At 34.1% G+C, this 24,153-nt stretch overlaps 1 protein-coding gene across 1 annotated transcript in view; it reads right to left on the reverse strand.

Moving 5' to 3' along the window:
* Positions 1–18,625, reverse strand: part of LOC107594295 (TBC1 domain family member 9-like) — a 32,924-nt gene extending 14,299 nt beyond the window's left edge. The window contains exons 1-8 of the mRNA XM_016284291.1: positions 18,039–18,625; positions 10,091–10,201; positions 7,568–7,686; positions 7,255–7,483; positions 6,369–6,630; positions 2,008–2,215; positions 1,557–1,763; positions 723–896 (exon numbers count right to left, since the gene is read on the reverse strand). Of these exons, the coding sequence (XP_016139777.1) occupies positions 723–896; positions 1,557–1,763; positions 2,008–2,215; positions 6,369–6,630; positions 7,255–7,483; positions 7,568–7,686; positions 10,091–10,201; positions 18,039–18,159 (1,431 nt within the window). The 5' untranslated portion in view covers positions 18,160–18,625. The remainder of the gene's footprint in view (positions 1–722; positions 897–1,556; positions 1,764–2,007; positions 2,216–6,368; positions 6,631–7,254; positions 7,484–7,567; positions 7,687–10,090; positions 10,202–18,038) is intronic.
* Positions 18,626–24,153: the final 5,528 nt, after the last annotated feature.

The following is a 24,153-nucleotide window of genomic DNA, read 5'->3' on the forward strand; positions in this document are numbered from 1 at the left end:
ATACTTATTTGCGCAAAGAAAACAAAAATAATGACTTCATTCCGCATTTGCGTGTGGCGGCGCCGGCGCTGACCCAGATCCGGCGTGATGACGTCATTACGCCACGTCTGGGTCAGCGCCGCCACACGCTCGCGTCATGATACTGTCGTGAACGCGCGTCCAAAAGTGACACAGTAGAGACGAAAATGTGGAATAAAGTCGTTATTTTTGTTTTCTTTGCGCAAAAAAGTATTCTCGTAGCTTCATAACTTTACAGTTGAACCACTGATGTCACACGGACTACTTTGTCGATCATCTTGGTACTTTTCTGGACCTTGAACGTGGTAGTTACCTTGCTGTCTATGGGAGGGTCAGAGAGCCCTCAGATTTCATCAAAAATATCTTAAATTATGTTCCGAAGATGAACGAAGGTCTTACGGGTTTGGAACAATACAAGAGTGAGTAATTAATGACAGAATTTTTGGGTGAACTAACCCTTTAAGGTTTTTTAGGGCCCCGGCCGCAAGGCAAAAAAGGCAGGCAAAAGGCAGCTCTTAACCATGGTAAAATGACTATAATGCACAGTAATTGCAGTACTTGGCAGGACACATTTCTATCCCACTAATCCTGTTCATTTGTGTTCTGAATTCACATCAGTTCCTGTCCTTCTCCATCAGTCCTCTCAGTAAGTCGTGAGAAAAGCAATGCTGTGGTGTTTGTGATCAAGCATAAGGGTGTTATACCAGTTTGGGGTTGAACTCCTCCGGGGACCGCCGGCGGTACATGGTCATCAGGGCCTGTGTTGCCGTGGGAACCCTGCTCTCATTGAGATTGAACTGCCTGTCACTGTCTCCCTCAGAGCTGAGTGCGCTGCGCTGCGGACTATAGGACAAGACACTGCCCTGCTGAGAGTACACCTACACACACAGCACAGCAGAAGATATGGAGGAGAACATTAGAACATTTTTTGGGAAAAAAAACAAAACAAATTGACCAAGTGGCAGCAAATACTTTCTAATAAATGCTGTTCTTTTGAACTTTGTATTCATCAAAAAACCTTGAAAAAAATTGTATCACAGATTCCACAAAAATAGGATCATGTGACACTGAAGACTGGAGTAATGATGCTGAAAATTCAGCTTTGCATCACAGAAATAAATTACATTTTAACATAAACTGAAATAGAAAAGAGTTATTTTAAATTGTAAAAACATACCGTTTTTACTGTATTTTTCATATACTGTATTTCTCAAATAAATGCAGCCTTGGTGAGTACAAGAGACTTCTTTCAAACATATTAAACAAATCGTTAAAAAAAATTTCAGTATTCTTTGATGAATATAGAATTCAAAGGAACAGCATTTATTTGAAACAGAAACCGTTTGTAACATTATAACCGTCTTTTCTGTCACTTTTGATCAATTTAATGCATCCCATTTATCCCCCGATTAATTTCTTTAAAAAAATCTTACTGAGCCAATTTTTTGAACAGTACTGTCTATATATATTAAAATAATAAATCTATAAATATTTATAGGAATAAATACCAATAGACAAATAAACATTGTTGTTCCCACCTCGTCGTCTGAGCTGCTGAGGCTGCCCGTGATCTCCCGCTCAAAGTAGATTTTGGAGGTGGTCTGCTGCAGGAAGTCCGAGATCCTCTGCACCAGGAAGTCCCGGTCTTTGAGGTTGGCAAAAAGGAAAGTCATTTTGTTTTTGGTGCTGATTGACAAGGGGCTGGGAAGGACGTTACAGCTATCGGCTTTCTCAACGATGGTCACCTGGCGAGAAGAGAGACGGAAAGAATGCAAAATGCATTTCACAACCCATTTCATGTGCCATATTTCTGAGAAAAACACCATAATCGATATTAAAAATGTCTTTATGCTGCAAGAACTGACTGGATTGTAAACCATGGTAGCGAATGCAGGATAAAGCAATGTTTAATGTGTGCATGCTGTGTACTTTGATGCTTATTAGAGTATCATGTCATTAGTTTAGCATGAAGCGGCTGGTGTGACGCACCTCTCTGATCGGGATAATCAGGCTGCAGATGGTCTCCTCTTTACTGGTGAAGCAGATGTAATTAGTGGAGACGAACATCTGTCCAAGGATGTGCATCTTGTTGAAGGGGGTCCATAGTGTGCAGTCTGTGTGGCCGTCCAATTTCTCGTCTTTCGGCAGGCGGAAAAGTGCCCGGTATCGCTCGCTTTTAGCCCTGGCGTCCAAGTCCCTGAAGTCACAAAAACAAATATAATACTGAAAAAGGCTGCTATAACTTTCCTAAACTCCTTCTAACTAACAAAATTCTACAATATTGTCACTTTACTATAAAATTGGTGGAACTGCATGTCAAAGTGTTCTCACATAATCCTCTTAGCTCGCACAGAAGGATTTGCTACTTTCAATTTCACACAGCTGCCAGATGGCCATTCACTCCGAAATATAGTTCTTCACTATTTTGTATTTCAGCTGCCATTTTTAAGACAATTACTGTAGGAATTATGTTTCTGATATGATCTAATAAATTCAATAAGCAGCAGTTCTGTGGTTGACATATTCAATATTTTTTGGACTTGTTTTACAGTAAAATTATGTGAGTTAATGCTTAAACCAAGAAAAAACTATCAGCGAATGGGGTAAGACAAATAAAGTTAATTCAAAGGGAAAGCAAGTTTTATTTTTCTTATGTCACTGGCAGATATTTATTATTATATCTTTACATATACTTCTTTATTATATACTTCATATCTTAAGTAATTTAGCTTCTCAAGTAAATGTATCTTGATTTAAAAATATTTAAATATAATAAAAATATAAACAATAAAATCAAGACAAAAACACTTTAGAAAATCATTTTTCACAATATCATAATAGGAATTTAATTTAATTTAAATTGATTTGAATTTATTCATTAATTTACATTTATTTCGAATTTTTTTATTTACATTTATTTCACAGTAACAGTATATACCGCTATAATTATAGCAATTATAATTATTTTTTGTAAGAAATTCAATGCCAGCTTTTATGTATTGCATAATAAACTAGTAATGTCTATTTTTGATAATCTAGTGAAATAAATTCTACACAAATTAAAAGTACTTCCCCAGGAGCTCATTTAATAAAATAAGTATAAATAAATTTAAATCAATATTTAAATAAGTTTCTTCTTTTAAATAAATAGATTTATTTTTACACTTTATGGACAAAATTTCAAAAGATGAATCTGCAGCAAATGAACAAATGTGGCATCAGTGCAAAAACACCATTATATATATATATATATATATATATATATATATATATATATATATAAACCATTATGAAATCAATCTTTATAACTTTGTAAATGTTTAATTCGCCTCCTAACACCAGTTTTCTAGCATCACTTTATCTTTATTGATCTACTTTATCTTCATGAGTGTTGCGGTCACAGACCTTTTGAGGGCTGACACTTTCTTGGGCGACTTCTTCTTGAGTTTGGGCAGACAGCGGTCCTGCTCGAAGCCCTTGTTGTCCAGCAGCTGTCTCATGGCTATGTTGGCGAGCTGCTCCATGAGTTTGAAGGTCTCGTTGATGTTGAGGAAGACGGAGAAGACGTGCTCGCTGCAGCGTGTGCTGACGCACACCATGTCTGGCAGCAGCAGCGTGGCGTTCTTCTCCAGCTGAATCACGTCAGCCCAGCGGATCACCAGCTTAGCTGAAACAAACCATTACTCAGGAGTGAGAACCGTACTCAGTACACGGAGTACACCGAGGAAGGCTTTGAGCCGAAACGTTTGCGTATTTTAATTTTTTTAAATATGTCTTTATAGTTTTTAATTTTCCTTTTTTATTTTAGTTTTATTTTAATACTTAAAGCTAATCTAAACGAAAATGAGAAATGAAAAAGTTTCAAATTTTGAAAATGTATCTATAGTTAATTTATTTATTTTAGTTCACATTTACTTTTTTAAAAAAAATTATGGTTTTAGTTTTAAATTTGTGTTAACGATAATAACCCTGCTACTCACCTCAGGGAATAACGTCAATAATGTAACCAGTTTAATAATATAAAACTATTGATAATTGTGTTTTTCCACATTCCACTGTTTTTAAATGCAAAAACACAAAGCCAATATGTTTTACATTGCGGTCCTTCCTCTTAACTGTTATCGCTGGCGTACTGTCAACATGTCAAATTGTAACATTTGCTGACATTTTTATTAAAAACTGTGATTCCTCTATTTTAAAACAAAACAATACATCACAATAGACACAATTGGAAAAAAGGCTCAGCCCTGATGTGTTGCTGCACATCATATCCATCGGTAGCTGAACTCACCCTCTTTCCCGAGCAGGTAGGAGTAAAAGCAGAGGTGGTTGATGCTGAGGTACAGCCAGCCCTGCCGAGGCACCTTGCCCTTCCAGTAGCTGCAGGAGTAATAGTTCACCAGCTTCTCCTCCTCCGGCATGACGAAGAGCTTGCGGAACTTAGCGATGGCCTCCTTAAACTTATCTGTGTCATCATCCTCTCTGATTTCATGGCTTTTGTTGTATTCGGCGATAATGCCCTGCACACAAGCACACAGACAGACACGTGTAAGCACTAAAGCACCAATTAAATGAATAGCGTGCTTGAAATGCTAATGTGTAACCTGTATTTTGCCCTTGACAAAGGTGGTGATGTCATTCTCATTCTCGAAGATGGAGAGCGTCTGCAGCAGATTCTGCTCCAGCCATTCCCAGTTCTCCGTGACCTCCTTACGAGAGCTCCCTGCCAGAAACAAAAACCTCTGTGTCATCAAATAATACTAATCCACACATTTACGATAATGAATTTCATTTGAAGTCTTTATCCGCAGCGACTGCATTTGCTCAGAACTGAACAGCAGATGGGTCCGGGTTCATCGTTTAATTAGCTCTGTATTAACACAGCTCTCCTCTGGCAATAAATCAAACACATTACTGGCAAGCCAAACGATTCATTAAGTTTGTTCTGTGACAAGTGTCCCGCAATTATGTAAAGATGGAAATACACAATTATTTTAAAAACTAACTATCCATGCTCCATTTGCTGTTTAACCAAAACTCACAAAAAAACAACACAGTTGCAGAACACAAAAAACCCCAACAATTAATATTAAGTGTTAAAATTAATATTTAATATTAAGCTTTAATATATATGTGAAATCTAATATTAAATATTAATATTTTAATAAAATAAAGAGAACGAAATAGTAAATTGTGCACACGATTTATAAATCGAGAGAACGAATTAGTCAATTGTGCGCACGATTTATAAATCGAGAGAACGAATTAGTCAATTGTGCGCACGATTTATAAATCGAGAGAACGAATTAGTCAATTGTGCGCACGATTTATAAATCGAGAGAACGAATTAGTCAATTGTGCGCACGATTTATAAATCGAGAGAACGAATTAGTCAATTGTGCGCACGATTTATAAATCGAGAGAACGAATTAGTCAATTGTGCGCACGATTTATAAATCGAGAGAACGAATTAGTCAATTGTGCGCACGATTTATAAATCGAGAGAACGAATTAGTCAATTGTGCGCACGATTTATAAATCGAGAGAACGAATTAGTCAATTGTGCGCACGATTTATAAATCGAGAGAACGAATTAGTCAATTGTGCGCACGATTTATAAATCGAGAGAACGAATTAGTCAATTGTGCGCACGATTTATAAATCGAGAGAACGAATTAGTCAATTGTGCGCACGATTTATAAATCGAGAGAACGAATTAGTCAATTGTGCGCACGATTTATAAATCGAGAGAACGAATTAGTCAATTGTGCGCACGATTTATAAATCGAGAGAACGAATTAGTCAATTGTGCGCACGATTTATAAATCGAGAGAACGAATTAGTCAATTGTGCGCACGATTTATAAATCGAGAGAACGAATTAGTCAATTGTGCGCACGATTTATAAATCGAGAGAACGAATTAGTCAATTGTGCGCACGATTTATAAATCGAGAGAACGAATTAGTCAATTGTGCGCACGATTTATAAATCGAGAGAACGAATTAGTCAATTGTGCGCACGATTTATAAATCGAGAGAACGAATTAGTCAATTGTGCGCACGATTTATAAATCGAGAGAACGAATTAGTCAATTGTGCGCACGATTTATAAATCGAGAGAACGAATTAGTCAATTGTGCGCACGATTTATAAATCGAGAGAACGAATTAGTCAATTGTGCGCTATATATATATATATATATATATATATATATATATATATATATAAACCATTATGAAATCAATCTTTATAACTTTGTAAATGTTTAATTCGCCTCCTAACACCAGTTTTCTAGCATCACTTTATCTTTATTGATCTACTTTATCTTCATGAGTGTTGCGGTCACAGACCTTTTGAGGGCTGACACTTTCTTGGGCGACTTCTTCTTGAGTTTGGGCAGACAGCGGTCCTGCTCGAAGCCCTTGTTGTCCAGCAGCTGTCTCATGGCTATGTTGGCGAGCTGCTCCATGAGTTTGAAGGTCTCGTTGATGTTGAGGAAGACGGAGAAGACGTGCTCGCTGCAGCGTGTGCTGACGCACACCATGTCTGGCAGCAGCAGCGTGGCGTTCTTCTCCAGCTGAATCACGTCAGCCCAGCGGATCACCAGCTTAGCTGAAACAAACCATTACTCAGGAGTGAGAACCGTACTCAGTACACGGAGTACACCGAGGAAGGCTTTGAGCCGAAACGTTTGCGTATTTTAATTTTTTTAAATATGTCTTTATAGTTTTTAATTTTCCTTTTTTATTTTAGTTTTATTTTAATACTTAAAGCTAATCTAAACGAAAATGAGAAATGAAAAAGTTTCAAATTTTGAAAATGTATCTATAGTTAATTTATTTATTTTAGTTCACATTTACTTTTTTAAAAAAAATTATGGTTTTAGTTTTAAATTTGTGTTAACGATAATAACCCTGCTACTCACCTCAGGGAATAACGTCAATAATGTAACCAGTTTAATAATATAAAACTATTGATAATTGTGTTTTTCCACATTCCACTGTTTTTAAATGCAAAAACACAAAGCCAATATGTTTTACATTGCGGTCCTTCCTCTTAACTGTTATCGCTGGCGTACTGTCAACATGTCAAATTGTAACATTTGCTGACATTTTTATTAAAAACTGTGATTCCTCTATTTTAAAACAAAACAATACATCACAATAGACACAATTGGAAAAAAGGCTCAGCCCTGATGTGTTGCTGCACATCATATCCATCGGTAGCTGAACTCACCCTCTTTCCCGAGCAGGTAGGAGTAAAAGCAGAGGTGGTTGATGCTGAGGTACAGCCAGCCCTGCCGAGGCACCTTGCCCTTCCAGTAGCTGCAGGAGTAATAGTTCACCAGCTTCTCCTCCTCCGGCATGACGAAGAGCTTGCGGAACTTAGCGATGGCCTCCTTAAACTTATCTGTGTCATCATCCTCTCTGATTTCATGGCTTTTGTTGTATTCGGCGATAATGCCCTGCACACAAGCACACAGACAGACACGTGTAAGCACTAAAGCACCAATTAAATGAATAGCGTGCTTGAAATGCTAATGTGTAACCTGTATTTTGCCCTTGACAAAGGTGGTGATGTCATTCTCATTCTCGAAGATGGAGAGCGTCTGCAGCAGATTCTGCTCCAGCCATTCCCAGTTCTCCGTGACCTCCTTACGAGAGCTCCCTGCCAGAAACAAAAACCATCAAATAATCAAATAATACTAATCCACACATTTACGATAATGAATTTCATTTGAAGTCTTTATCCGCAGCGACTGCATAACTGAACAGAATTTCATTTGAAGTCTTTATCCGCAGCGACTGCATTTGCTCAGAACTGAACAGCAGATGGGTCCGGGTTCATCGTTTAATTAGCTCTGTATTAACACAGCTCTCCTCTGGCAATAAATCAAACACATTACTGGCAAGCCAAACGATTCATTAAGTTTGTTCTGTGACAAGTGTCCCGCAATTATGTAAAGATGGAAATACACAATTATTTTAAAAACTAACTATCCATGCTCCATTTGCTGTTTAACCAAAACTCACAAAAAAACAACACAGTTGCAGAACACAAAAAACCCCAACAATTAATATTAAGTGTTAAAATTAATATTTAATATTAAGCTTTAATATATATGTGAAATCTAATATTAAATATTAATATTTTAATAAAATAAAGAGAACGAAATAGTAAATTGTGCGCACGATTTATAAATCGAGAGAACGAATTAGTCAATTGTGCGCACGATTTATAAATCGAGAGAACGAATTAGTCAATTGTGCGCACGATTTATAAATCGAGAGAACGAAATATTAATCGTGTGCACGTTTTAGAACATCGAGGGAACGAATTAGTAAACCGTGCACACGATTTATTTATTTTTTCTTGCATGTCATGTGCGGGGCTCCGTAATAATGCGTGTAAATTTATCATATTAAATTAATTTAGCTGTTTATATTGTCTGACAACCAACAATTTATATTAAATTTAATCTTAATATCATATTATATTTTTATATTTATATACACGTAACTTTAATACTAAATATTAATAATAACAACATTAAATTAATTTAGTTGTTTATGTCTGACAAATTACAATATATATAATTAACCAACAATATATTTAAATAGTAAACAAAAAGAATAAGATTAATATTAAATAGTAAATTTAACATTAATTACAATTTTATATTTATAGTATATGCATTTTTAATACTACGCATTTATTACATTATATATATATTTCTACATTTATTTAGTTGTTTATTTTAGCATCAGTCTCAAAATATTGATGCACTGTAAATGCAGCCTAGGATTATTTCTAGAAAATAAATAATAAAAAAAATTTTAAAATAAAAAAAGTGCCTATGCACAGTCATGCTAAAGCTTTTCACAGAACATATGCACATCTCAGAAGAGGCAAACGGGTCTCTCACCTTAAATAAAGAGATTTACCAAATGTCTTGCAGCTAGCAAAATAACAGCATGTGAAATATGAACCAGCATTCGCAGTTGCCTGTAAACCAGATTAGCTCAGAAACAGAGCACTCTCCGCTCCTCTGGGAAGCCAGCGCTTTCTTTTGGCTTCACACATAATGTTCGAGGCTGGGGCTCGACGCTATGATGATGAATACTGTGGGACGACCATACAAATCTTACTGATATATTCATCTTCTATTCAACTCCATGTTGTGTTAAACATCCCTTAAAGACATGTTATTTAATAATTAATGCATTTTGCAGATGCTTTTATCCAAAGCGACTTACAGTGCATTCAGGCAATACATTTTTTAACCGTACGAGTGTTGGGCCCTGGGAATCGAACCCACGACCTATTGTGCTGCTAACGCAATGCTCTACCACTGAGCCACAGGAACATGATATATTTGAAGTATCATGGTTTTTCAGGTATGTATTTTTGCTCTAGCACAACTTTGGAAACTTTAATATGAAAATATAATTTAAATGAAAATATATCAAGTTAAAACTATAACTAAAATAAATAGAGCAACAGATGCAATGACAATAGTAGTGCAGTAGTTTTTGTAGTGAAACTGGTGCTGAGAATCTTTACTGAAAATTTTAGAGAAATGTTACTGGTATTGCTCTAACTGCTAACATTTTGGTATTGTGACAACTAATTCTGTTTCTTCACATGCAATTAATGTAATGTAGGCCTGAGCAAAATATATCTACCAATGTAGAAATGCTGTAACGCAATCCATCTCCGTTTCAGTTCACTGTGTTACTCTAAGCACTCATCATAAGTGCTCTTAATTGCACATTCACAGCACTCTTCCTAGTCCTGAACGAATACCGATTCTAACAAACGCCATCTTTGCTAAAACATTGATTCCGACATTGAAGTTTTCAATGTCTAAACTGAACTTTAAAAGTGGAGACAGTGAGTGTACATCATGTTCAGTCGAGCAGCGTTTGAAAGAAAAGTGGACATTGATTTCAATGCACTTCAGATTGCACTTTCGAGGCACTAGGGCGTGAGGTAATGCTCCGGCAGCGAGTGGCCATCAGGGAGTAGACGGGATGAGAGGGAATATATCAGAGCGGAGGCAGTATGTTACCGTGGGCGATGGTCCAGTAAACCAGGGAATCGGGGGTCTGGTAGAGGATCCTGTACGGGGCCACACGGGCGCTCGAGTCCAGCACCACGTCAAGGGTGCCAACCAGCAGACCTGTGAGAATACAGACAACGTACACTCAGAATGACCACTGGAGATAGATATTTATATATTTTTCAAATACATTTTAAGTATTTTATTCAAGTTTTCAGCTTAGTTTTTACTTCTTAAAATTTTTTTTAATTTAGTTTCAGTTACTCATTTTAGTTTGAGTATAAAGTTAAGAAATCAGTATATAATATTCCAGAACATTTCCAGAGTTGTTTGTAAAATATTGTTTCCTAATGACCACATCTGATCCTTGTCTTGGGACTCGCAGGCATGAGAGCATTAAGAATATGATGATTTGGTATTGTCCCTGATTTAAGCTTTAGCAGCAAAAATGGCATTACAGTTGGTAAATTTGATTCATTTCCATGAATCAATTCAAACTGTATGTTTCAATAAAGCAATTAATTTTAGTTTTTACATTAAAGATTTTCAGGCTGCTTGGTTACTATGGCTGTTTGGCCAAAATGATGGTTCCTCTGACTGAATAATAATAATCATCATCATTTTACATCTCTTTGATTTGTATATACTAACATTCAAAAGTTTGAGGTCAGTAAGACTTTTAAAAAAAATTAATTAATATTTTTATTCATCAAGGATGCATTAAATTGATCAAAAGTGACAGTAAAGGCATTTATAATGTTACAAAAAAAATTATATTTCAAATAAATGCTGTTCTTTTGAACTTTCTGTTCATCAAAGAATCCAGAAAAAAATTAATGTATCCACAAAAATATGAAGCAGCACAACGGTTTTCAACATTGATAATAATCAGAAATGTTTCTTAATCATCAAATCAGCATATTAGAGTGATATCTGAAGATCATGTGACACTGAAGACTGGAGTAATGATGCTGAAAATTCAGCTTTGATCACAGCAATAAATTACATTTTACAATATATTCAAATAGAAAACAGTCATTTTAAACTGTAATAATATTTCACAATATTACCGTTTTTACTGTATTTCTGATCAAATAAATAAAGAGACTTTCAAAACAATAATATAAATTTTTTTTTTTAACTTACAGACCCCAAACTTTTGAATGGTAGTGGGTGTAAATATGTACTTCAAAAATCAAACAAACAAACAAACAGAAACACACTGAGATACAGCTTCAAAATGATAGTCTAATTGTGTGTAGATTGGGTCACGATAAAACAAACAAACAAACAAACAAAACACATCATTCCTTAAAAAGCTGCTGCTTGTAAACCCCCCCTGGGTGAGCCTGCAACCGCTGTTAGTGACTTTGAAGCCACAGGGCGAGAATGTGTTAACATCGCTATCAGAGCATCAGACACGACGAATGAAGACACCTGCAAAACAGATCAGGAGGAGCTCTTCATCTCTAGCACTCGTTTTCACAAAACCTGCAACACGGTTTCACAATCCAGTGCGGATTGGGCAGGTTCAGCCAGTTTGAACATGAAAAAGTACATTTAGTAGAGAACACTGATGAATCATGCACAATAAGACCAGGAATATGCATTAGGAAGGTAAACATACATGTAGCCGTTTTAGACACCACAGATTTTGCCAGACTTGAATGTGTGAATCAGGATCCTCCAAACAAATCTGGCTACCCGTTTCTGCTGGAGCCCAAATGTGCAATAACATCCCCCTCCTGAACACATGACTTTCTGTTCCTGCTTTCATATGCTCGGATGAGCCACGGTTTCCTTGGTTGCAAGAGAGCAGAGATTTGAGAATACTGTACGGATCACATGATCTATTCAGTCGCAGAGCCCTGCGCTGAGCGCTGTTTAAGAGTGTGCGTGCACATCAACAACATTCAGTTCATTCTTAAATAAACCTTTTCCAGTTCCAGTATTTCGAGTTTTTTTGACAGATGGAACAAAACAACTGCCTTTCGTCAATTATTTGACATATTTCATAACATAGTATTCATTAAGCATCATAATATATTGTAGTGCTGTCAAAGATTAATCGCGATTAATCGCATCCAAAATAAAAGATTTTGTTTACACAATATATGTGTGTGTACTGTGTATATTTATTATGTATATATAAATACACACACATACAGTAAATATTTTGAAAATATTTACATGTATATATTTATATTAATATAATTTATATTATATATAAATCTATTTAATATATAAACATAACATTTTTCTGAAATATATACATGCATGTGTGTGTATTTATATACACATAAATAAACACAGTACATATACATATATTATGTAAACAAAAACTTTTATTTTGGATGCGATTAATCGCGATTAATCGTTTGACAGCACTAATATATTGATGTATTTTCAGAAAAACATATTTAAAAATCATTTTATTATTAATGCACAATAAGACCAGGAATATGCATTAGGAAGGTAAACATACATGTAGCCGTTTTAGACACCACAGATTTTGCCAGACTTGAATGTGTGAATCAGGATCCTCCAAACAAATCTGGCTACCCGTTTCTGCTGGAGCCCAAATGTGCAATAACATCCCCCTCCTGAACACATGACTTTCTGTTCCTGCTTTCATATGCTCGGATGAGCCACGGTTTCCTTGGTTGCAAGAGAGCAGAGATTTGAGAATACTGTACGGATCACATGATCTATTCAGTCGCAGAGCCCTGCGCTGAGCGCTGTTTAAGAGTGTGCGTGCACATCAACAACATTCAGTTCATTCTTAAATAAACCTTTTCCAGTTCCAGTATTTCGAGTTTTTTTGACAGATGGAACAAAACAACTGCCTTTCGTCAATTATTTGACATATTTCATAACATAGTATTCATTAAGCATCATAATATATTGTAGTGCTGTCAAAGATTAATCGCGATTAATCGTTTGACAGCACTAATATATTGATGTATTTTCAGAAAAACATATTTAAAAATCATTTTATTATTAATACATTTAATTATTTTGTTATTGATCTATCTACTTTTTGTAAGTGTGACCTGCCGATATCGATTTTTGCCGATTTCGATTTTCTTTCTAAGAACTATACTTGGCAACATATACAAACAAAAATCTACTTTTTTTCCAATGCAAAAAAATATTTACATAATACAAGAGATTTTTAAACATGTTCTCTCTCACTTGAACAACTCTCAAAATAAAGTGCTCTGTGACTAGAAGGAGGTAGAAAGGAGTTGCCTGCGAGTCCCATTCAAATGAAATCAGTATCAACAAACAAGCTGCATCTGAAGTGGCATTAGATGCATTTACACAGACTGTTTGATGAAGCTGAGAGGTGCAGTAAATGCATTTACACCGCAAAATTGCAAATGCATAAATAATTTTATAAGATTAATGTTTTATATATATTTTTTGAACATACAAATAAGAAATTTTGAGAAAAATGCAATGATACTTTTAAATGTGAAACCAAACCACCAATAGGTGGCGGCAAATTACTGTTTTAATGAGTGAGTCATTTAGTCATTCATTCAACCAATTCATTCAAATGGCTGATTCATTCAGAAATGCAAGTCTTTACGAATGGGTTACTGAATCATTGACTCACTCGATTCGTTCAAAAATGTGGATTTATTCAGTACTTTTGAATTTTTACCATCTAGCAGAAGATATCCCAAATGCTTAAAAACAGGTCAAAATGATCTTTTACTCCCCAAGCAACTAAATTATTCTTCTTCTAGCAGTTACTGATGGTCAGCTAGACTGGTTATTTTAAATGTAGATTTATCAGCATTAAATTATTGTTTACATATGCCAGATGTGAATTGTTAAACGTCTGAGTGAGTATTCTGCAAACGTACTTTCCCTACGGGGATAAATAAATAAACTGAACTGTAACGAAAAGCTGTGGCTTTGATTGGAACGATTTTCGTTTTTGAAACTGATGTGGAAAATCGTCTGATTCCGGTCTCTGTCCGTTCGATTGGTGCATCTCTAGCAATGCATTTAAAATGTTAAAATATATTTAGGCAGCATTACCGTCTGCAGTTTTGTTCAACAAAATTAAAACTATTAAGAAACATTTTTTGTTAACTGAAATAAAGGTGAAATAAAGTAAAATAGAAATAATACACTTAAGGAATAATATGTAAAATAAACTTAAATGGAAATTAGAAATGTTGCCTTGGCAGCAAACAGAAGTAAAATAAATAAAATAAAACTGAAAATATAATAAGGTAAAGATAACTATAAATAAAAAACAAAAACATTAAAAAAAAATTTAAAAGTACATAAAATTAATAAAAATAATATTAAAACGAAAACTGAAAATATAATAGTATATAAATAATATTAAAATAACACTGGACGTTTGTATTCTTTGTGTTGAGTTAAGAGAAATGTTTAGATCCTGTAATGGTCAAAATGTCAGTTGAATACTAGCAAACAGCTCAGTTTGCACTGCACATTGCCTACTATTTTTAAAAATATGAAACAATAAATAACAATAAATGCTTCAACAACTGTTGATATCACAAATCCTCATTGTGAACATGTTTAATTTACCAAGTGGTGTCCAGTTATTGTGTCTATAAAATATAAAAATTCTGCACTTTGCATATAGATGGTCCAGTTGAGCGCACTGCATTATGGGAGAAATTACACCGTCTGCTCTGTTGTACACTGCACATTTTGACCAGTGTAGTAGGGAGTACTACACTACATAGCCTACATATATGCCAACAGGGAAACACAATTTAATCTGTCTTGCGATTCTTGCAAGTCTTATTAGGATGCTTGGATAAGGAGTTGTAGGAGGAACATTTCATTGTCTTTTCTCATTCTAAATATAGAATGAGTTCTGCTCTCAACTGAATTCATCTCCGCTCTGACAAAAACAGCCTTACCAGCACATGGACAAAATCAATATTCTCCTAAACAGCATCAACCTGATACAACTGTATTGAATGGCATAAAAACACAACGGAGCTGTTGACTTCATCTGTATTTAGTCATAGAAAAGATGTTTGGGCTCATATTGGATGAAAGTAAACCACTGGGCCTTTGGATAATGGATGAAAATTAGAGACTGACATATAGCGATTTTTCTTTTAGAACCAATACCAGTAATTTGCATGTTTACGTGCCGATAACCGATATGCAGCACCTGTATTTATTTATTGTTTTACTTCTTTTTTTATTTCTATCATGCACTCATTCAAGCCTGTTTAATTTATGTAAAGTTATGTCTCTGGGACATGATTTGACAGATTACACGACTCTGTGAGCCTCTATTTCACAGACTACATATCAAGTGTTTATGTAATGTACCTCATTAATGAGGATTTAAGACCGTTATGTTAAATAAAGTTTATTAATTAAGGCAAAGCAAGTTAATTTACCTGTGAACAAGTTTGTGGCGGTCTTGCACGCAATTCTCCATTTATCGGTGGATCCAATATTACAAAGCCAATATCCGTTTATGGAAAAATGCATAAATATCGGTAAAACCGATTATCAGTCAATCTCTTAAAACAGTTCTGGGCGTCTTAGTCAAAAAATTGGAATAAAGTACGTTTATGAAGGTTTAAAAAGGCAATACCTACAATCTGACTGCTAAAAGGTTGCTCTTTCATAGTTCACCACAATTTTTAAAAAAAGCATTTATCATTTAAGCATCAACTTTGTCTCAAATCTTTCTCATAAAATGCCTCAAAAACAGACACAAATGCATTGCCTGTTGAGCATAGAGCTATAAAAATAATACAGAGATCACAGCTCAATGAATTTCTTAGAAGAATCTGATGAGAAACAACCTGAGCACAGTTTGAGAATGTTGAGATCGCTAGAAGTGACATGTGGGAGAATAATCTGGTAAGATTCAGGTAATAATCCCAAAACAAAAGCCTCCATTTGTTCTCAGCGCTGTCAGTGAGAAACAACCAAGACATTAATGAGATCTCATTTGTGATTTTTCGTTCTCATGGGTAAATAATAGTGCTGTCAAACGATTAATCGCGATTAATCGCATCTAAAATAAAAGTTTTGTTTACGTAATATATGTATGTGTGCTGTGTATATTTATTATGTATATATAAATACACACACATGCATGTATATATTACAGAAAAATAGGTTATGTTTTTATATTAAATACATTTATTTATAATATTAATTATAGGAATATAAATATATACATGTAAATATTTTCAAAATATTTACTGTATGTGTGTATTTATATATACATAATAAATACACAGTGCACACACCTATATTATGTAAACAAAAACTTTTATTTTGTAAGTGATTAATCATTTAACAACACTAGTAAATAATAAATGAAAAATAAATTGTATGAACCTACAGTATGCAATTCATTTAAAGAAACAAATAAGAAAATCTTTCGAAACCCATATTATCGTCATGCACATGTATATCGTCTTTGTCCATTGCACATTTCTTCGGATAAAAATTCATGTTTGAATAAAAATTCACAAGATATTTGCTCTGGTTGATGTATGTAAACATACACAAACATACACATTGGCTTTGTTTCTAGTACTCCTGGCCGAATGCCGGCTCCCCAAGACTCTGCGGGTCAGTCTGCTGGGCAGTGCCAGGCTCACCGACTCTCACTGGCACACAGCTCGCACATTTATGTAACAATGACATCATCTTCCCTTGCTAGTGTACGCTTTGCATCTGTCTTTTCTCACTGACAGACACAAAGAGGTATGCGCACAAATACCGGCAACATTTCGGCTCTTACAACGTTGATCTCTGCTATTCACTCCGAGTTATATCCACAATCACATTATTGTGCAAGAATGCCCTTCAAGGCTCCAACATGATTTCTGTCAGTCAGAGATAAAGAGGCGAACGCCAGACATACTGCACCTGTCCAAGCTATAAATACAGGTCAGGTCACCAGGTGAGGTCAATAAAGCATATTACACAACATCAAAACCAGCTAAGTGTCCTGTCCTGAGGCATTGAGAATAAACTGAACCTTACTGAGCCACTAATATCTCACTAGAAGGACTTTTATAATGGGTTATTGGATGCATATATCAGTCAGGCTGATTAAACAGCCAATATTTGGCCATTTTGCTATTCGGTCAACCACGGCCACATTAAAAACATCACACAGAAACAATAATGAGCCATTTTTATGGTGTTTGAATGCATCTATACATCTCCGCACGGCCTGTTCACAGCAGTAATGGAAATAATATGATTATGAGGCTATATAAATCAATGTAGGTTCATATTATGCACAATCATACATACAAACCAATCCTTTAATATATATATAGAGAGCAACTATGTAGAACTGATTGGAAACCTAGTTTCTATCAATATCAAATAAATCAAATCTAATTTAATCATTTTTTTTAGGATTTTAAAAAAGGAACTTCTTTGTACAAATGATCAAATATGCTGGATAACACGAATCAGCAAGTTGTGCACAAACGTGTCCATGCCATTACAGCAAAAAGCAGACATTATGAATATGAAATATTAAAAGTCATGTTATTTTTAAATTACGCTGATAACATAACTGCTAATAAATAATAAGTATTCAATTGGAAAAATGCTGAAGTACTTTTAAAAAATAAATAAATCAATACATTTTTCGAAGATGCAAATAAAACAATTATTAGAGTGTGTTTTCTATGAAAACACTATTTCAGTCTTTTTAATTTAAATTGGACATTTAATTCTGTGTTACTTTCCGTTTCTGTGCAATTATATGTGGAAAATACTAGCAATATCGGAGTTAGAATTTTTGAAAGTAAATCCTAGACCATTTTCTCAGTGATGTGTCCACACAGGTGAGTGAGCGCGAACTGCACGCGTCCACCTGAGACTGCAGGCATGAATGAACACACCTGTCCTGAGCATAAGCGCTCATCATACACAACATGAGCAATCGTGGCTTTACCCGCGAGTCCTCCTCCGCCGTCTCCGTGGCCCTTTCTCTTCTGCAGGATGAAGTAGGGATTCGCTCTCTCTGTCATCCACAGCGCGCTGGCCAGCAACACCTCCTCAGGGTTCACCCACATCTTCAGCTCGGGTTCCTCACGAGGACATCAAACAAACCTTCTCTCCGTGGTCCAGTACGGAGTCGCTGGCCTCCAGCTTATCCAAGCGTCAAAGCGCGCAGCAGATTTAGGGAAGCGACGCGCTTCGAAGATCCGTCGGGGGTAGCTATATTGCAAGATTATAAATTGCCAGTTAAATATAACGCTTACCGTATCGAGCAGGTGGATAAATATTAAAATATGTCCATTTAAAAATATCTTCAGTCCTCCTGGAGCTCCTTGAGACGCGCGCACACCTCCACTACACAGATAACAGCTTTCTGAGAGACTTCAGCGCCTGGCGATGACTAACAGAGCTGGTGTATTCCGGTGGTAACTAGGGAACGATATGGATATTTTCAGCGTTTAAACGAGCTGCCGAAGCACGCAAAATAAACAATGCCTGACATCGCTGCCGTGTTTTATTGACGCTCGCTCTCTAGCGCCACTGCAACGCGTTCACTCAGCGTGCGTCACGGGCAGGCCATTGGGACGTCACGGTTGTGGGCGGAAAGCACATTGATCATAAACAAAAAATCATTGACAATTCATTTTCAGTAAAACTAATTTATTCATATATATATATATATATACACACATATATATATATATATATATATTTGGGATTACAAAATGGGTCCAACTAAGTTATCACCATCCATAATGTTCAATAAAATAATAAATAATAATGAATACATTCATATAAACACACACACATATATATGTATACATTTTAATATATAGTATATGTATGTATATACAGAATATTTGTGTATGTATAGAAAAATGGGGAAAAAATTATATTAAAAAATTATTACAATTATATTGTTATATATTTAAAATATATTGTGTTTGTGTGTGTGTGTATATATATAATGTTTAGTTATAATACATATATACAAGATTATATAATATATAATTTAAAATCATAACAAAACATATATATATAAATATATATCTATATATATATAAAGTGTATTATTATTTACGTATGTGTTGAAAATTATTCATTATTAAAATAGAAAAATAATAATTATTTTTTTATATATAAAATGTAATGTGTGTGTATATATTTTTTATTATAATGCATATAACATATACTAGATTATATATGGTTATATAATTGATAATCATAAGAATATATTTTATTTATATTATAATTAAATATATTTCTATATGTACATTATACATTAAATATATACTATATAAATACAATATATTATTGTTTCTAGATTTAAAATATAATTTATATTGTACATGTATAAAATGTATTTATCATTTTTCAATTATAAATAAATATAAAATGTAATATATAGGATTATATATAATTATGTAATTTCTAACAATAATAAAGCTTATATATATATATTTATATATATTAGTGCTGTCAAATGATTAATCGCTTACAAAATAAAAGTTTTTGTTTACATAATATATGTGTGTGTGCTGTGTATATTTATTATGTATATATAAATACATACACATACATGTATATTTCAGAAAAATAGGTTATGTTTATATATTAAATAAATTTATTTATAATATTAATTATAGGAATATAAATATAGACATGTAAATATTTTCAAAATATATACTGTATGTGTGTGTATTTATATATACATAATAAATATACACAGTACACACACACATATTATGTAAACAAAAACTTTTATTTTGTAAGCGATTAATCGCGATTAATCATTTGACAGCACTAATATATCTATCTATCTATCTATCTATCTATCTATCTATCTATATTATAATGGTAAAAAATATAACCTTTTATATAATGTTTGGCTGATTATTATAATAGTATCAATTAAATAATCATCTCATGCTTGCCATTTGATTTTAAGTTTTACAACAAAAGGTCACAAGTTCTATTTTTGTAATTGACTTTTAATCAGTCGGGTGAGGTGAAACCCTTGTGCTTCATAAATAGGTCGGGTAAATAAAGCAGTAGCTGATGTTTGCATGAGGTGTTTCCCCATCGGTTACACTAGACCTGTCGTATGTGAAGGATCAGATGCACTGTGTTGTTCCGTGTGGCTAACCTCTGTGTTATTTAGGTTTAACACCCCTGCTCGGCATGACGGGTGGGACAGGCTGAAGTTTAAAACAACCACAGCGATAGCTTGACAGCAGGAAGACAGAGGTGCGAGCGGCCATAAGGCATCCATTACTGCACTGCTGCTCTGGTGGTTTGTCAGCCGCTGCTGGGTGAGAGGCTGAAGGAGATCAAGCTCTTTCCTAAACCAAACCACAGCAAGAAAACAAACTAGCTTGTGTTGGCGGCACTGAGGGGGCTGCAGGGGAAACTGATCTGGAAAGTGGTGTGAACTTAGAATAAGTGATGTACAGTCAGCAAAGTAACCTTCACACAGTGTTGTGTTATCATGCTTAGATTAGCTTCGTTTAGCTTAAAGATAAGAAAATGAGTCTGTTACAACGTAGCCAATCAGAATCAAGTATTCCAGAGAGCCGCGTAATAAAGTAAAGGTATGTACGTAGGAAAAGCAGGATGTAAAAGTGAAGTGATGTGCTCTCACATCAACTTGGACAGTTTTATACTTAAACGTCTTACAAAATTCCCTTCAAAAGTAAAGTACAAGGTGCTCAGTCTGAGATTCTGTCAGCTCTGAATGACTCGTTTCTGTTGCATTTCTCAGTCATTTCCTCACTTCATATAGAAAATGTGGGATTTTCTGTTTTACATGTGCAATTAACTTTAGTTTCAGAAACAAACAGACCAAAAAAATCCTAAATGACACATTCCAAGCATTACATCAAAGTGTAAAATAACCTCAGGTCAGTCTGACAGAACAGAACTAGAAAGGTTTTATTTGGATATCATGCTGACATCAACCTACAGAAAAAACTCTAAGGCCTGTAACGTAAGAATAACTTTTAGTAATATTTCAAGATGAACACTTACTGAACTGAAGCAGTTTTGGTTTACTTTTTTTCTTTACATTTATTTGTCGTCATTTATCATCATTGTATCGCATCAAATGATATGTGTTGCCCCCCACATTAAAAACTACAGATCTTTTGATCATAAAACTAAACTTTTAAGTCATCTTACTAAGACACATTATTGGGAGATACAGAGTGAAAACGGATATTTACATGTATTTTATATTAGTAGTCTGCTATACTGTTATAAAGATCTCACTGATTTACTTTTTTAGACTATTATAGGCATTCTTATAGGGTTATAATAGCCCAATTATTCCCCAGCAGACATATTAATACTATATATGGTTATTCTGTGTCTATATTTCTGCATGTTCTCAAGGTTAAGCTGTGTGAAAAGCCTTGATTGAAACTTGTACATCAGGTTAGGGGTTGTTTTGAGGGATTTCTTTATGACTAATGACTTTCCCCTACTAATGTCTGTTCACCACAATAACATTGCTAAGAACGAAACGGTGAAAACTCTACTTTGTTCTAAGAATATATGACTCATAAATATCCTCATTCTGACTGTTAAACCAGAGAGTTCCTGTTTTTGCACCTATACTCTTTTATAATACAAGGCTCCCACATCAAATGTTTAGATGGATGTTTCACTTCTGGAGAAGCTCCTGCAGATGCAGAAGTTTGACAGCACACACTTCACGTTACAGTGAGTCATCAACAGAAAACAGCTGGGGTGTAAATGTTCTGATACTGGAAAACCCTGAGAAAATCACACATGTGGACATGCTAATCCTAACCCTTTTTTTAGGCAACGGACCCTTTAATTGGTGAATGGAGCAGGGACCCCTTTTGGGTTTTACCCATTGCATTGTGGATAAGTGTTAGAACATGGCCATTCCCCCAAACAGCTGAATTATCATAGAAAAGAAAAGAAGTCAGCAGTTTCACTGTCTGCACCATCTGAGGCGATCACATCCCGAGCAAATGCTCATGCATGGGAACGGATGTGTGAAACTGAGAGCCGTCACAGACAATAAGGTGTCTGAACTTCATTAACATACAGACACAAGAGGAACAGCTGCTTTTATTAGGGGCAATAAACTGTAACAGGATGAAAGATGGAGTTTAGGATGCTCGGGGTTCATTTGGCTGCTACATGTTTGTTACTGCTATACGCTGCAATAAACTTCTTCACTGAAGTCTTTAACATCCTCATAATTTTTTCTTTCAGTATAATATATTTTAACAGGGGAGGGACATGTCTGTGGGTCAAAGACGTTAAGATGTCCGCATCAAAAGAAATGCACAAAAGTGATTTTATGTCCATAGAAAGCACATTAAATGTAAGTAAAGCGTCTACTTTTATGGTTTCAAATTAGTTTTTGGAGAATAAAATGTCAAAATTTGGTTGAAATAATGTTTCATTGTCATTCAGTGAAACACAATATTTATGTACACATTCAAACAACATGCTTATTGTGACTTGTACATATTAAAATATATAAACGAATAAGGGAGCATATTACATTTTATTGTGTTTTAAATGAGTAAAAAAAATCTTACTGACAGATTGTTGTAAATATGCCTGACAAGATTGTTACACTGAATGACATTTTAGTGGGTCTCTTCTGTAAATCAGGGAAACATGTATGATATTTATTTTTTGCTCGAAAAACAAAAACTGAATTGCAATTAAATTAAACAGAAAACTTAAAAAACAGTTTTTGGGGAAAAACAACAATTTAAAGCAATATTACACTTATTGCTTTTATGCTTAAACCCTTTTTCGTCTTTGACCCACATACATATGTGTGTGACTTGTACATATTAAAATATATAAACGAATAAGGGAGCATATTACATTTTATTGTGTTTTAAATGAGTAAAAAAAATCTTACTGACAGATTGTTGTAAATATGCCTGACAAGATTGTTACACTGAATGACATTTTAGTGGGTCTCTTCTGTAAATCAGGGAAAAATGTATGATATTTATTTTTTGCTCGAAAAACAAAAACTAAATTGCAAAATTTTTTTGGGGAAAAACAACAATTTAAAGCAGTATTACACTTATTGTTTTTATGCTTAAACCCTTTTTCGTCTTTGACCCACATACATATGTGTTATTTTTGTATTATTTATATACTATTTTAGTTTGTATTGATATTTCGAATGAGCTTTTATTAATTTCTATTTTCTATTTTCAGTTTTCATTTTAATTCTAGTTTATGTAGTTTTATATACTATTTTAGGATGTATTTATATTTGTATTAGCTTTTATTTATATAATATATATATATTTTTTTTTTCGTTTTAAATTTAAATTTTAGTTTTTTTATATAGTTAAGTTGTTACATGTTTTTGGTGTTTAAAAAAATACTTTTGAATTTCAGCTGTAGTTATAGTAACTTTAATACTTCGGTTATATGCTAATGCAAGTTTTCATCTATTCACAAACTCTTTTATTTGTCTGTTTTAGTTAACACTATATAACACGATCTATATAAAGTAGGAGACAGTTCTGCATATTGTGATGAATTGCCTCCACTAGAGGGCAGTGTGTCTTTAGGTAATTATCAAACTAATATACAGAACAGCAGCCATCAACAGAGGCAATGAAGCATCTGCACAGAACAGACATTCATTCTAAGGAATCAGTTCATCCTAAACACCTCTTCATCTCATATGCAGATTTGGAAAATCTGATTCATTTCAGTGAACCTTTTCATCCGAAATGATTCATTCTTTCAGCAGCAGTGTTGGAAACTTAAATTATATTTTTAAATGGTTGATGTATTCAAGTCCCTGTATATTTTTTTACTCGGTTAAATAAATTATTATTATACAATTTGCTATACTGTATATTTATATTTTAATTCTAGTTTATGTAGTTTTATATACTATTTTAGGATGTATTTATATTTGTATTAGCTTTTATTTATATAATATATATATATTTTTTTTTTCGTTTTAAATTTAAATTTGAGTTTTTTTATATAGTTAAGTTGTTACATGTTTTTGGTGTTTAAAAAAATAAAAATGTCTATTTTTTTCT

This window comes from Sinocyclocheilus grahami, unplaced genomic scaffold (assembly GCF_001515645.1).
Source record: "Sinocyclocheilus grahami isolate Dianchi unplaced genomic scaffold, SAMN03320097.WGS_v1.1 scaffold181.1, whole genome shotgun sequence".
NCBI lineage: Eukaryota > Metazoa > Chordata > Actinopteri > Cypriniformes > Cyprinidae > Sinocyclocheilus > Sinocyclocheilus grahami.